Genomic DNA, 12,552 nt, shown 5'->3' on the forward strand with positions numbered 1-12,552 from the left:
AAGGGAATTTAACACAGCATTAATTTTCTTACCAAAACACTCGCTTGCTTTAGTACAAGGGGCTGGCAATGCAGCGCCTGCTGTGACACTAACAAGCGTCCATGATGGTTGCTTTCCTTCTAATTCACTCGTTGCCGCAGGCAGAACAGGAATGAAAGATTTTGATGGTTCTAAAGTTACTAATGTCATTGCTGTAGAATCGTCAACTGCTAGTCTTGATGTTAACAAAAAATTTGTAGTATCGTCTGGTGAATGACGTAGAGACATTGATGACATTTTTTTTACTGCCTGAGATCGAATACCACTTCCAGTAGCAACTAAGGATTTACTTACAGAAGTTGATGGTGTCGGTGCAATTGCCGTACTTGTAACAACATTAGCACTTGTGCCGGGTTTTTTACTTCTTGAAGTCATTAATGTTGGTGTTACTGCCACAGACGGAACAGTCCTTGAAGTTTCCTCAGGTGTTTGATTTACTGAAGTTAAAGATCCAGATGTTACTTCCGCGGTTGAAACAATATTTGTAGCGGTGTCCAGTGTTTGACTTCCGACCATTGACAAAGTTGACGTTGTTTTTGTGGATTGGGTAACACTAGTAGAAGCATCTGATGCTTGGTCTATGGAAGTTGATAATTGTTTGGTTATCGAAGCCGAAAGTGGGACACTCGATGTAGCTTCTGGTATGTAAGTTGTAAAAGTGGTTGATTGTGGCAATACTGCCATGGACTGATCAGCTCTTGTAGTAGGACCTGATATATGACTATCAGGATTCGATGATTCTGGTGCCCCTGACCAGGGGTAAACAACACTTCTAATAGCGTCTATTGCCCGAGTAGCAGAACTAGTTGTTGGTGCTAATACTACGGATGGAAAAACGCTTGTAGCAGCATCTGATGCTGGACCTGCTGACCGAAATGATTTTGTTGCTTCCAAAATGGATGGATCGACACTTGTGGTTGCCTTCGTTGCTTGACTTGCGGAAGTTAAAAATTTTGGTGTTACTGCTATGGATGGAAACACACTTGCAGTAGTAGGTACGCATTCCCGACCTGCAGAACGTAATGGTTTAGATGTTACAGCTACAAATAGAACCAAACTTGTTGTTGCATCTGTTGCTTGACTTGCAGACCTTGATAGCTTTGATGTCATTGTCATGGAAGAATCGAAACCTATTGTAGCATGTGTTGCCTGACTTGCAGACCCTGATGATATTGATGTTAATGCCAAGGGTGCATACAAAGTTGTCGTCGCATCTGATTTCCTACCTGCAGAATGCAGTGCCTCTACTGTTACTGCTACGGATGAAACAACACTCGTAGTTACATCAGTTGCCAGACTTACAGATGTTCTTGATAACAGAGTGACCGCCATAGTTGTAAAAACGCTGGCGTCAGTAGCGTCTGTTGCCTGATTGGTTGAGCTTGATGAATTTGCTGTTGGTGCTATGGATGATTCAACACTTATAGCAACATTTAATGCCTGACTTGAAAAAGGCGATGACTTTGGTCTCACTGAGATAGAGTGGGCAAAACTCGAAGTTGTAGCTATTGTCAGACTTGCAGATGTTTCTGATTTGGTTGTTACAACAGTGGATGTAAGAAAGCTTGTTGATGTTTCTATTGCCCGACTTACTGAACGCGATGATTTTAATGTTCCTGCCATCGACGGAATAACACTATTAGCGGCGTCTGACGTTTGACTCACAAAAGTTATTGATTTTGATTTTGAGATTGCTGCTATGGAAGGAAGAATACTTGTAGTAGCTTCAAGTGTGTAATTTGCAGGATTTGATGATTCAGATCTTCGTGCAATGGAACCAGAAACACTTGTAGTAGGGTCTGATGCCTGACTTGCGGAAAATAATATTTTTGGTGTTACTGCCTTGGATGGTACAACAGTTGACGAATTTGATGTTTTTGCTATGGAGGGATTGACTAGACTTGTAGCAGTGTCTGATACCTGACTTGAAGAAGCTAAGGATTTTGATGTTTCTTCCATGGATAGATCAACTGTGGTAGTATCGTATGCTGTTTGAACCGTGAATGGAACAACAGTTTTAACAGCATCTAATTCCTGACTCGCAGAAGCTAACGATTCTGATGTAATTACTGTGGAAGGAGTAATTATTGTAGCAGCGTCTAAAGTTTCACTTCCAGACGTTGATGGTTTTGGTGTTACTGCCGTTACCGGAGGTATAATCGACCTAGTGAATGCTGCATGACCTGCAGACGGTGATGATTTTGATATCACTGGCGTAGATGGATCAACACTCGTTGCAATCGCTGGTTTATGACTCGAAGACGTAGGCGAATCGAAGGTAACTGAGGTGAAAAGAACAAAAACTGTGATAGCGTTTGATACCTGACTTGTGAAAGTTGAAGAGTTTGCCATAAATGAAGCAACGCTGTCAGTAGCATTCGATGTCTGCGCTGCAGAAGTTGAAAATTCTAGTTTCGTTGTCGTGGATGGAATAGCATGCGTGGTGTCACTGAAGGTCTGCGTCGCATAGATGAATAGTTTTGAGGTTACTTCCACGGATAAAACAGCACTTGTAGTATTGTCCGGTACATGAGAAGACGTTGATGATCCTGACGTTGTTGCTGCGGATAAAAGAAGAATTTTAGAAACATCTGATCTATGACTTGCAGATGTGAGTGATTTTAATTTCCCTGATATGGGGGGAACAAAACTTGTGAAAGAACCTGATTCTCGACTTGCAGAAGTTAATGATTTTGATGTTTTTGATATAGTTGGAACGACACGTGTAGTAGCATCTAGTGACTGACTTAAAAAGATTAATAGTGTTATTATCGTTGATGTTGGAACACTTGAAGTAGTGGCTGGTGTATAACTTGCAGTCGTTGACGATTCAAAGGTTACCGCGGTGAAAAGAGGAAGAGTTGAAGTAGTGGTATATGCCGGACTTGCAGAGTTGGACGATTTTGACGTCAGTGGAACAGAACTTTTAGTGGGGTTTGATGCCAGAACTTCAGAAGTTTTCAATTTTTGTTTCATCGTCGCCAATAAAATTTCATCTGCGGTGTCATTTGAAGGATGAATTGCAGAGTAAACTAATGTGGATAAAACAGCACTTTTAGTACTCTTTATTGATTCGATTGCAGAAGTTAATGATATGGGTGTTCCTATTGTGGTCAAAACAACGCTTGAAGAAACATCTGATTTCTGACTTGCTATAGTTGACGCTTTTAATTTTAATGCTTTGGAGGGAACACCACTTGAAGCAGAATCTGGTTCGTGTCTTGTAGACGTTGATGATTTTGATGTTACTGTCCGAAGTGGAACAATACTTTTAGAGGAGTGTATTGTTTGATTTGCAGAAGTTGATGATTTTGCCACAGATGGAGCAACACTTTTAGTAGCGTGTGATGCCACAGAGTCTAAGAATTCCGGTTTGATTCTCCCGGAGGAAATTACATATGTGGTGCCAATTGAAGTCTGAGTTGCAGAATGTGGTGAAGGTGAAGTCACTGCCATGGATGAAATAGCACTAGTACTGTCTTGTGTAGGACTTGAAGTTGATGATTCTAACATTCCTGATGTTAATAAAACTTTACTTGAAGAAACATCTGATTCCTTATATGCAGAAGTTGACGGTTTTGATGTTACTGATTTGGAGAGAACATTACTTGTGGTAGAATCTGATTCCAGACTTGAGAACATTAGAAATTTTGATGCTACTACTGTGAGTGGAACAACAGTTCTAACAGCAGCCAATTCCTGACTCACAAGAGCTGATGGTGATATTGATGTAATTGCTGTGGGTGGAGTAACCCTTGTAGCAGCGTCTGATGCTTGACTTCCAGACGTTGATGAGTTTGTCGTTACTGCTGTTAGTGAAGGAATGCTCGTAGTAGTGAATGGTGCATGACTTGCAGACGATGATGATTTTGATGTTACTAACGTGGATGGACCAACACTCTTTGTAATCGCTGGTGTATTACTCGAAGACCTTGGTGAATCGAAGGTTACCGAGGTAAAAAGGACAAAAATTGTGATGGCGTTATATATCTGACTCGTAAAAGTTGACGATTTTTCTATAAATGAAGCAACGCTGTCAGTAACATTTGATGTCTGAACTGCAGAAGCTGAAAATTCCGGTTTCGTTGCCGTAGATGGAATAATATACGCGGTGTCATTGAAGGTCTGTGTCGCAGAAATGAATGATCCAGAAGTTACTTCCATGGAGTAAACATCACTTGTAGTATTGTCTGGTACAGGACTTGCAGAAGTTGATGATCCTGATGTTCTTGCTGTGGATAAAAGAAGACTTGTAGAAGCATCTGATATATGACTCGCAGAAGTTGAAGATTTTGATGTTCCTAATATGGAAAGAACAAAACTTGTGGCAGAACCTGATTCCTGACTTGCAGAAGTTACTGATTCTGATGTTGTTGTTATAGATGTAATTACCCTCGTAAGAGCATCCAGTGACTGACTTAAAAAGGATAAAGGTGTTATTGTCGTTGATTTTGCAACACTTTTGGTAATGGCTGGTGTATAACTTACAGTCGTTGACGATTCAGAGGTTACCGCGGTGATAAGAGGAAAATTTGAAGTAGCGCCATATGCTTGACTTGCAATAGAAGACGATTTTGACGTCAATGGAGCAAAACTTTCATTAGAGTCTGATGCCTGAACTTCAGAAGATTTAGATTTTTGTTTCATGGTCGCGAATAAAATTACATGTGTGGGGTCATTTGAAGTCTGAATTGCAGAAAGAGGTAATGCTGATGAAATAACGCTCTTAGTAATCTGTAATGAATTGTTTGCAGAAATAAATGATCTGGATGTTCCTGCTGTGATCAAAACAACGCTTGAAGAAACATCTGATGTCTGACCGGCAGAAGTTGACGCTTTTAATGTTAATGCTTTTTTGGGTACATTACTTGTAGACTTTGATGATTTTGATGTCACTTCCAGATTTGGAAAATTACTTTTAGAGGATTGTGTTGTTTGATTTGAAGTTGATGATTTTCCCGAAGATGGAGCAATACTTCTAGTAGCATGTGATGCTAAAGAGTCTGATAATTCTGGTTTGATTCGCTCGGAGGAAACTACATATGTGGTGCCAATTGAAGTCTGAGTTGCAATGTGTGGTGAGTTTGAAACCACTTCCATGCATGAAATAACACTCGTAGTACTGTTTGGTGTAGTACTTATAGACGTTGATGATTCTGATTTTCCTGCTGTGAATAAAACTGCACTTGAAGAAACATCTGATGCCTCAATTGCAGAAGTTGACGACGATTTTGATGTTACTGATATGGAGAGAATATTACTTGTGGTAAAATCTGAGTCCAGACTTGTAGACGTTAGTAATTTTGATGTTTCCTCCACAGAGAGAACACTTGTGGTAGTATGTATTGTTAGGTTTGCAGACGCTCCCGACGTTTTTCCGTCTGCCGATCGTGATGTTGGAGTGACAGTTGCAGTAGCATCTGTTGCCTGACTTGCAGAAGAAAATGATTTGGGTGTTATTGTCGTTGATGGAGCAATTCTTGAAGTAATAATATCTGGTGTATTACTAGCAAATGTTGATGGTTTTGATTTCATTTTAAAAAATAGATCAGCACTTCTCGTAGTGTCCGACGCCAGAATTGTTATTACTTCTGAGAACTGAACACCACTTGCGGTGGGATCGGCTCTATATACTTCAGAAGTTGGTCTCACCGTCTTTGCTGTGGCAACACTTTCATTTGTGTCTAATACTTGGCATGCGGAAGACGGCGGTGTTGTTATAATCGCCTTGTTATCTTTTTTGCTATAACTGCCAACACTTGGAGAAGTGTTTAAGTTATACAGTGAGGACACTGATGGTGTTTCCGTTACAGAAGTTGATAGACTAACATTGGCAGCAATGTGCGGTGTAGACGTTGATGGTATTTGCGATCCTTTAGTTGTGAGGCCTGCATCAAAAGTCGTAAGGGATGAACCTATTGTTGAGCCAAAAGATCTTTCGACAAATGACGTGGCTTTCGTTGTCGTGTCAGTAGTTTCAGACTGCAACGTGAGTCTTGCAAAGGCTGACAGTGTTTGTATTGAGGACGTCGTGGTGTCTCTTGGGAAGCTAACAGAAGGTGAAGATGACAAAGATGACTGTAAAGGCGGTGTATATGTCAATGCTGACGACGTATTCGCTGCCTTCCACTGAGTTTTATCTTTTGTTGTGTTATATGTAATAGAGACAAAAGATGAAGATAAACCTATTGGGTCAGCTGTATACGTATCAAGCGTTAGGGATGTATTCGTCGTGAACGATGATGCTTTTGATTCTTCTGTTGCTATCGCTACAGAAAAAAGTTTCGTTAGTGTTACTGTAGTGGTTGTCACAAGGAGCCCTTTAGATCTAGCTTTCATGCTCTCAGACGGAAGAGGAATATGCAGAGAGACCTCTTTCGATAAATCACTTGTTGCAGTATGAGAGGTCAGTCCCTCAGACGATGTCGCTGCCGTCGATTCAGAAAAAACACTGGAGGCAGTTGACGTCCATAGTTGTATCGTCGGATCAGTGGAGGTAGCTGAAAATGTGGAAGTTTGGTTCAAAAGGAGTAGGATGTAGGTACAATAGATTTGCACAGTTGTAAACGACTTTGCTGCCATTGGAGGCAAAAACCTTCCGGCCGACCTATGGGATGAGTAGTTGGTAAATTGAGACATGAACTACTCAATAACTTTGTCCTCAATAATGATACTGTCCAATATATGTATAGGTAATAACGTGATTTTGAGTTTAATTTGGTGTTTCGAGCTCAAAATTGCACAAGCCCGCGGATGGTGTACAATTTTACAAGTGCTTTTTTGCAATAAATTGCACGAGAAATAATGTTCTTAATAATTAACCAGCTAGAAGAGCGTAATTCTTTTCATGTTTATTATTACACTTTTTCATCAGGGTAATATATGCAAGCGAAAAACCCAGAAGAATACAATAACACGACAAAATAGTAAACAGAATTGTCAAAGTTTTCTGTATCGCTTGCAGTCAAGGGTTAACGCCACAAAAGGATCGATGGTACGAGAAAAAAATTGTGTCCACTAACAATTGCAATAACTCTGTCGTCACAGCACTTTATCTTCCAAGTATATGTTTTCAATTATCTTTTATTTCAGAATGCCACACGCAACGGTGTCATTTTACCCTTAAATTCATAAAATATTGGCTCTGATCCGACCGACCAATGATGTTGTGATAAATCCTTGCTTTGAAGCTGTAGGGAGGAGGAATAACATAGCTGCCTTTGAAACTTCATAGCAGCTTCCTCGGTTTTTAAAATTTTATCATCTCTCGTGGGCCGAATTTGTTATTCAACGAATTATCTGAACTAAATATATGTCTTTCTTTAATCATTTATTTTCTTTAGGTTTTCGACTTCTATTATCTTGAGTGAACTGTTTTTTATAACAACAAATCATGTGGCATTCAAATAATTTACCTAATATTTTGCTTCTGTTTAGGACTTGCGATGGACTTTTATCCTATTGAAAAAAATACATTTACATCAGTGAATCGCCGCAGCAATTGATGCCCATTGAGAAATGCAAAAGATAGTTAAGCATCTGCATAATTCAGAGAATTCTATTTCACAACTCTGATCTTGTAAACCATGAATTTACGACGCTGTTTCAATATAAAAACCCAGACCAGATACAACATAATTTTCAGTCGCTGCCCAAATCGTCTTCGATGGAAAAATTTTCGAATTTGCAATCCGCTTCATTTATTTCCGTGTGATGCACGATGAAAATCGGTGCCGAATATTAAAGACTTCTAATTGTATACAATTTACATGGTTCGTGTGTCAACTTAGTTCAAACTCAAAATAATACCCAAAAAGGAACAGTATCTCACCAAACTAGCGTAATAAGTTCAGCTCAATTCATTCTGACTTTTCAGCTTCAGGTTAGGGTCGTTTGTCAAACTTTGTCTCTTGCCTTGCATAATTAATGTGCCATCAGAAACGCCAAACAAGTAGGAAAGTGATGTTAAAATTTAGGATGGTTGTGTGATGACAACCAGAAATAACTGAGACTTAATTAAAATGTAAACATTCTGTTCTTTGAATATTAACCAGAAATAATCTGAATAACAACTGCTGGGGTTTAAAATCATGAAATAATTCTAAAGAATTTTTAATAGGTCGGCAAGAAAATGAAAGGTTAGTCATGCATAATTCTGCCGGAGTTAATTAATAGTGGTGATAGCACCAAGTCTTCATAATTACGAAACTTGTTCGATAATCATCAACAGTTGCCTCTAAGTTAAACTTTACGGATGACTCTCTAACGAACTGTGATGTAGGTGAGTACCTTGTACTCAACTTTGAATTCTCGTAATTTCAAGCACGTATGTCCATTATAGCAGTTTTCATTGATGAGAGGAAGTTCTTATGTGATTTAATTTTGTTTCCATTGGAAACGTTACAAATATTAGGGAGTTGATGCAGCCTACGATAAGAAATTTGCGTGCTTGTGACTTGATGCATTTACCACCTCAACCTCACCAGATATGCATCCTCTTTAGCCTGATTACATGTGAAGGAAAGACTTCGGGTTCCAAATAAGAACGTCTATGATTCCCGTCCCCATGTCCCTTTTTAGAAGACGCAAAGTTTAGCGATTACATCTTCCTGTTTTGCAAAGTGGCCACGTAAAACATAGTTATAAAATCTAGCAGTATTAACTCGACGCCTCTCAATTTTAAATGATTACAAGCCCTCATTTGAGACTCATTTAGCATACATTAACTTAGCGATCTGGCACAAATCCTGGGGAAAATCATCTAAATTAACCCAGGGGTTTCAATGAAAGCCAGTTACCGGCGGTCTATCTCCGCCTGTAGGACATCTTACCGCTGTCCGTTGAGCCTGCGAGCAGGCTCACGTGTTTGGGTCTCAACTTACGGCCCCGTTTATGGCACCATTGGCAGCCACTAAGGGAAAAATGTATTGAAACCCTTGGTTAATCTTCATCAGCCAAAGGAATGGCAGCTTAAGGAATGCATTGTGCGTGATAAGACGAGCCGTGAACACAGATCTTTCCCCACTCATCAGGGGATTTAATAAGAATATTCTTTACCATCGCTTTTTATATACAAAATAATTTACATAATAACAATATGCGGCGCGAAGTTTAACAGTTCAGCTGTTGCGTAGGAGGGATTTGTTTGATGTTGTTGTCTTTGAGGGTTCAGATGTACTTGCTTAGTTCAGTTGAGTTTCTCTGTTTAGAGTTGCGGAATGATGCAGTATGGTTTCGGTATCTTGTTTTGAAGTCGTTTTTCGTGAGTCCGATGTCGGACTCACGGAAAACGACTTCAAGAATGCTACAAACCAGTTTGCACTTCCAGCACTCACATACCCCATGTGGACCCAGCATTGGCCACTTGCTGAGTTGCGTGACATCGACAGACAAACCAGAAAGACAAGAGGTAATAATGGAGGGCGTCATCCACTTAGCTCCATAGCGGTGCTATATCTACCAAGGGACAAAGGAGGACGAGGACTACGAGCCATTGAGCAACAGTATAAGCTGATCAAGATCAAAGCGGCAGTTAAACTCTATGAAAGTCCAGACACCAAGATGAAATCTGTGCAACAGTTTGAAGAATGTGCTATAGTTAAGGGATTCTCCTCTCTTATCACTGACGCGAAGAAGTTTGCACAAGAACTGGATACAACTCTGAACTTGAATACCACTGAACCATCATGTAGCCCAACAGAAGAACCAGAGATAACTACCAAAGATCTGAACATCAAGAAGTATATAAAGAAAGTTGTAAATGAGAAACTTGTTAAAAAAGTCGAAGATCAACAGTGGCAAGGATGTCTTTTAAAAGCAAGATGGCAAGATGATCAAATGAGCCATGATAATTGTTTTGCATGGCTCCATAAATGGCAATGTGCTCCTACCCACTGTATCGCAGGCATCATGGAACTGTACGAACAGCTCACACCAACAAAGGTCTACATGGCCTACAAGACTGGAACAACGGACAAGAACGATGTCAAATCTAGAATGTGTGGTGAGGGTCTTGAGAGCATGGCACATGTACTTGGTAAATGTCCATCATTAGCTCAGTCCAAGTACTTAGAAAGGCACAATTTTGTTTTGAAAGAGTTCTTCTTTGAGATGCTCAAAGACCTAGAGCTCGCTGATAGTACTCCGCCATGGTTCTCAGATGTGAAGCTCAAACCTCTTCATAAATCACCTGATGCTGAGGTGTACCAGTATATGCTGATCATACATATTTACGATCTAATCTTGTGGATGCACGTTTCATCGACGACAAAAACAAGAAGGTACTTATGGTGGAAATGAGCTGCCCTTGGATCAACAACAAAGACAAAGAAAAGACCAAGAAGTATGGAGTACTTAGACTTGAGCTGACAAAACAACACCCAGGATACAAGATCTCACAAGTAAACGTCATTATAGATGTACTTGGAGGATGGTCTAAAGCTTTGGAAACTGAAATGAAGGGCATCTTTGGTACAAGATACAAAGAAATATTGCTGAGAATGCAGAAAGCTGTATTAAGTAGCACTCTGAACATTGCAAGAACATTTAAACTGGTTACATCGTAAGAACTTTAAGGACATTATAATTTGGTTTTTATGAACAGTATTTTATGAACATTTTAAGTTAAGGATATTTTAGGAGCTGAACAGTACATCATGAACATTTAAAAAAAAATACTTAGTATTGGGCCAATTGACACTTTTATTGTTTTATATTGATCATTTATATTTAAGTAGCATTAGAAATTATTATAGTTAACAGTCCTGTCATGCAGATAGGCTACGAATTTTAGCCCTATCTTGCTTAGCTCACAAGCATCCAAACGTGTCTATTGCATAATAATAACATTAATAATAATGATGTTGGCACCACCATACAGGATCTAGAGCAAGAAGGAACTTTCAAATACCTTAGTGTGAACGGAGATGGGATCCAACATACAAATATGAAAGAGAAACTTCGGAAAGAGTACTACCGTAGAATTCGGCTAGTGCTCAAATCCGAACTCAATGCTGCCAACAAAATCAACGCAATCAACACCCTTGCTGTCCCAGTCGTCACTTACAGTTTCAACATCATAAACTGGAAAATGGAAGAACTTATGAAACTAGACAGAAAAACAAGAAAGTTCTTGACGATGGCAAAAATGCATCACCCGAAAGCGGACGTGGACAGGCTATATATCCCTAGAAAGACAGGTGGAAGGGGCCTTGTACAATTAGAAATTACCTACAAGACAACCACAATTAGCCAGAACACATATCTCAACTACAAAGATGATTATTTCGTTAAAATAAGAAGGGATCATGACCGAGGCAAGAAAACAATGTCCATACACCAGCAATTCAAGCTGCCAAATACGAGCAAGAACTCAACTTACCAGAAGCTGAAGTGAGAGAGAATGAGCCGACAACGAACTATACCCGAAGGGTAAAACTGAAAGCCAAACACCAAGCTTTAGAACAACTCAATAGCAAATGAGAAGAGAAGCCTTTGCATGGTCAATACTCACTAAGAATAAAAGACAAGGATGTAGATCAAGACCAAATCCATAATTGGCTGAGTTCACCTGGCCTCAAATCAGAAACAGAACTGAGGTTTCATTAGCGCTGCCCAAGATCAATGTATCAAGACCAATTATTACCAAAACAAGATCCTGAAAGATTGCACCGACCCAATGTACAGAATCTGTGGGCAATTTCAAGAAACTATTGACCACCTTGTCCGGCTCCGAATGCCAGAACTTGCCATGACAGAGTATATACAAAGACACAATAAAGCTGCAGCGTACCTCCACTGGACAATATGCAAACACTAGAACATCAAAGTGCAAGATAAACACTACGAACATGACCCATCTACTGACAGAAAACCAGTGACTATACTCTGGGACATACCAATCCAAACTGATAGAGATAAAAGCAAATAGACCAGACATAGTGTAAAAGAATAGGAGAGAACTTGTATGCTCATCGATATGTCTATCCCCACAGAAAGGAACACCACCTTGAAAACAGCAGAAAAACTCTTCAAGTACAAAGATCTTGAAATCGAAAGCGAGAAGACATGGGGAATGAAAACAACAACCGTCTCAGTGATCAATGGAGCTCTTGGGCTTGTTAAGAAGGGAATACAAACCTACATTGGCAAGATCACAGGCAATATCAGAGTGACAGAGCTACAGTAGACCGTTCTCCTTGGAACTGCCCGTATACTGAGGGGGACTCTATCCATCAAGTAATCCAGCAGACTTATGACTGCCCCAGGCTCATGGATTGAACTCGGCACAATAAGAAAAAAGAGCAAGACTTGAAGTATAATAGTAATAATAATATCTTTAATAATAACTAATAATAATTAATAATAATAATAATATCTCAGTAAATGGTTTGAACCCGGGGGTAACATGTGAAGGTGTAGTCTGATCGTCCGGGTGAGTGTAGTCCTGAGAAGGACTGTTGTCGGTGGCAGTGCCTAACCTACAGCACTGACTATTTTCAACGACTGATTCTG

At 39.7% G+C, this 12,552-nt stretch overlaps 1 protein-coding gene and 1 pseudogene across 4 annotated transcripts in view; one reads left to right on the forward strand and one right to left on the reverse strand.

Annotated features, from left to right (window-relative positions):
• The window catches only part of LOC111346089 (uncharacterized), a 14,380-nt gene extending 7,636 nt beyond the window's left edge, over positions 1–6,744 (reverse strand). For 3 of the 4 annotated variants that reach the window (XR_002696349.2, XM_022953383.2, XM_022953382.2), the window contains exon 1: positions 33–6,744. Coding sequence is in view for 3 of the 4 variants with exons in the window: in XM_022953383.2 (XP_022809118.2) it covers positions 33–6,678 (6,646 nt within the window). In the remaining variant the exon portion in view is untranslated. The remainder of the gene's footprint in view (positions 1–32) is intronic. The other variant, XM_088735719.1, reaches the window with a different exon arrangement.
• Positions 6,745–9,037: 2,293 nt separating this feature from the next.
• Positions 9,038–11,284, forward strand: LOC148721880 (uncharacterized; annotated as a pseudogene).
• Positions 11,285–12,552: the final 1,268 nt, after the last annotated feature.

Source organism: Stylophora pistillata, chromosome 10, assembly GCF_964205215.1.
Source record: "Stylophora pistillata chromosome 10, jaStyPist1.2, whole genome shotgun sequence".
Taxonomy (NCBI): domain Eukaryota; kingdom Metazoa; phylum Cnidaria; class Anthozoa; order Scleractinia; family Pocilloporidae; genus Stylophora; species Stylophora pistillata.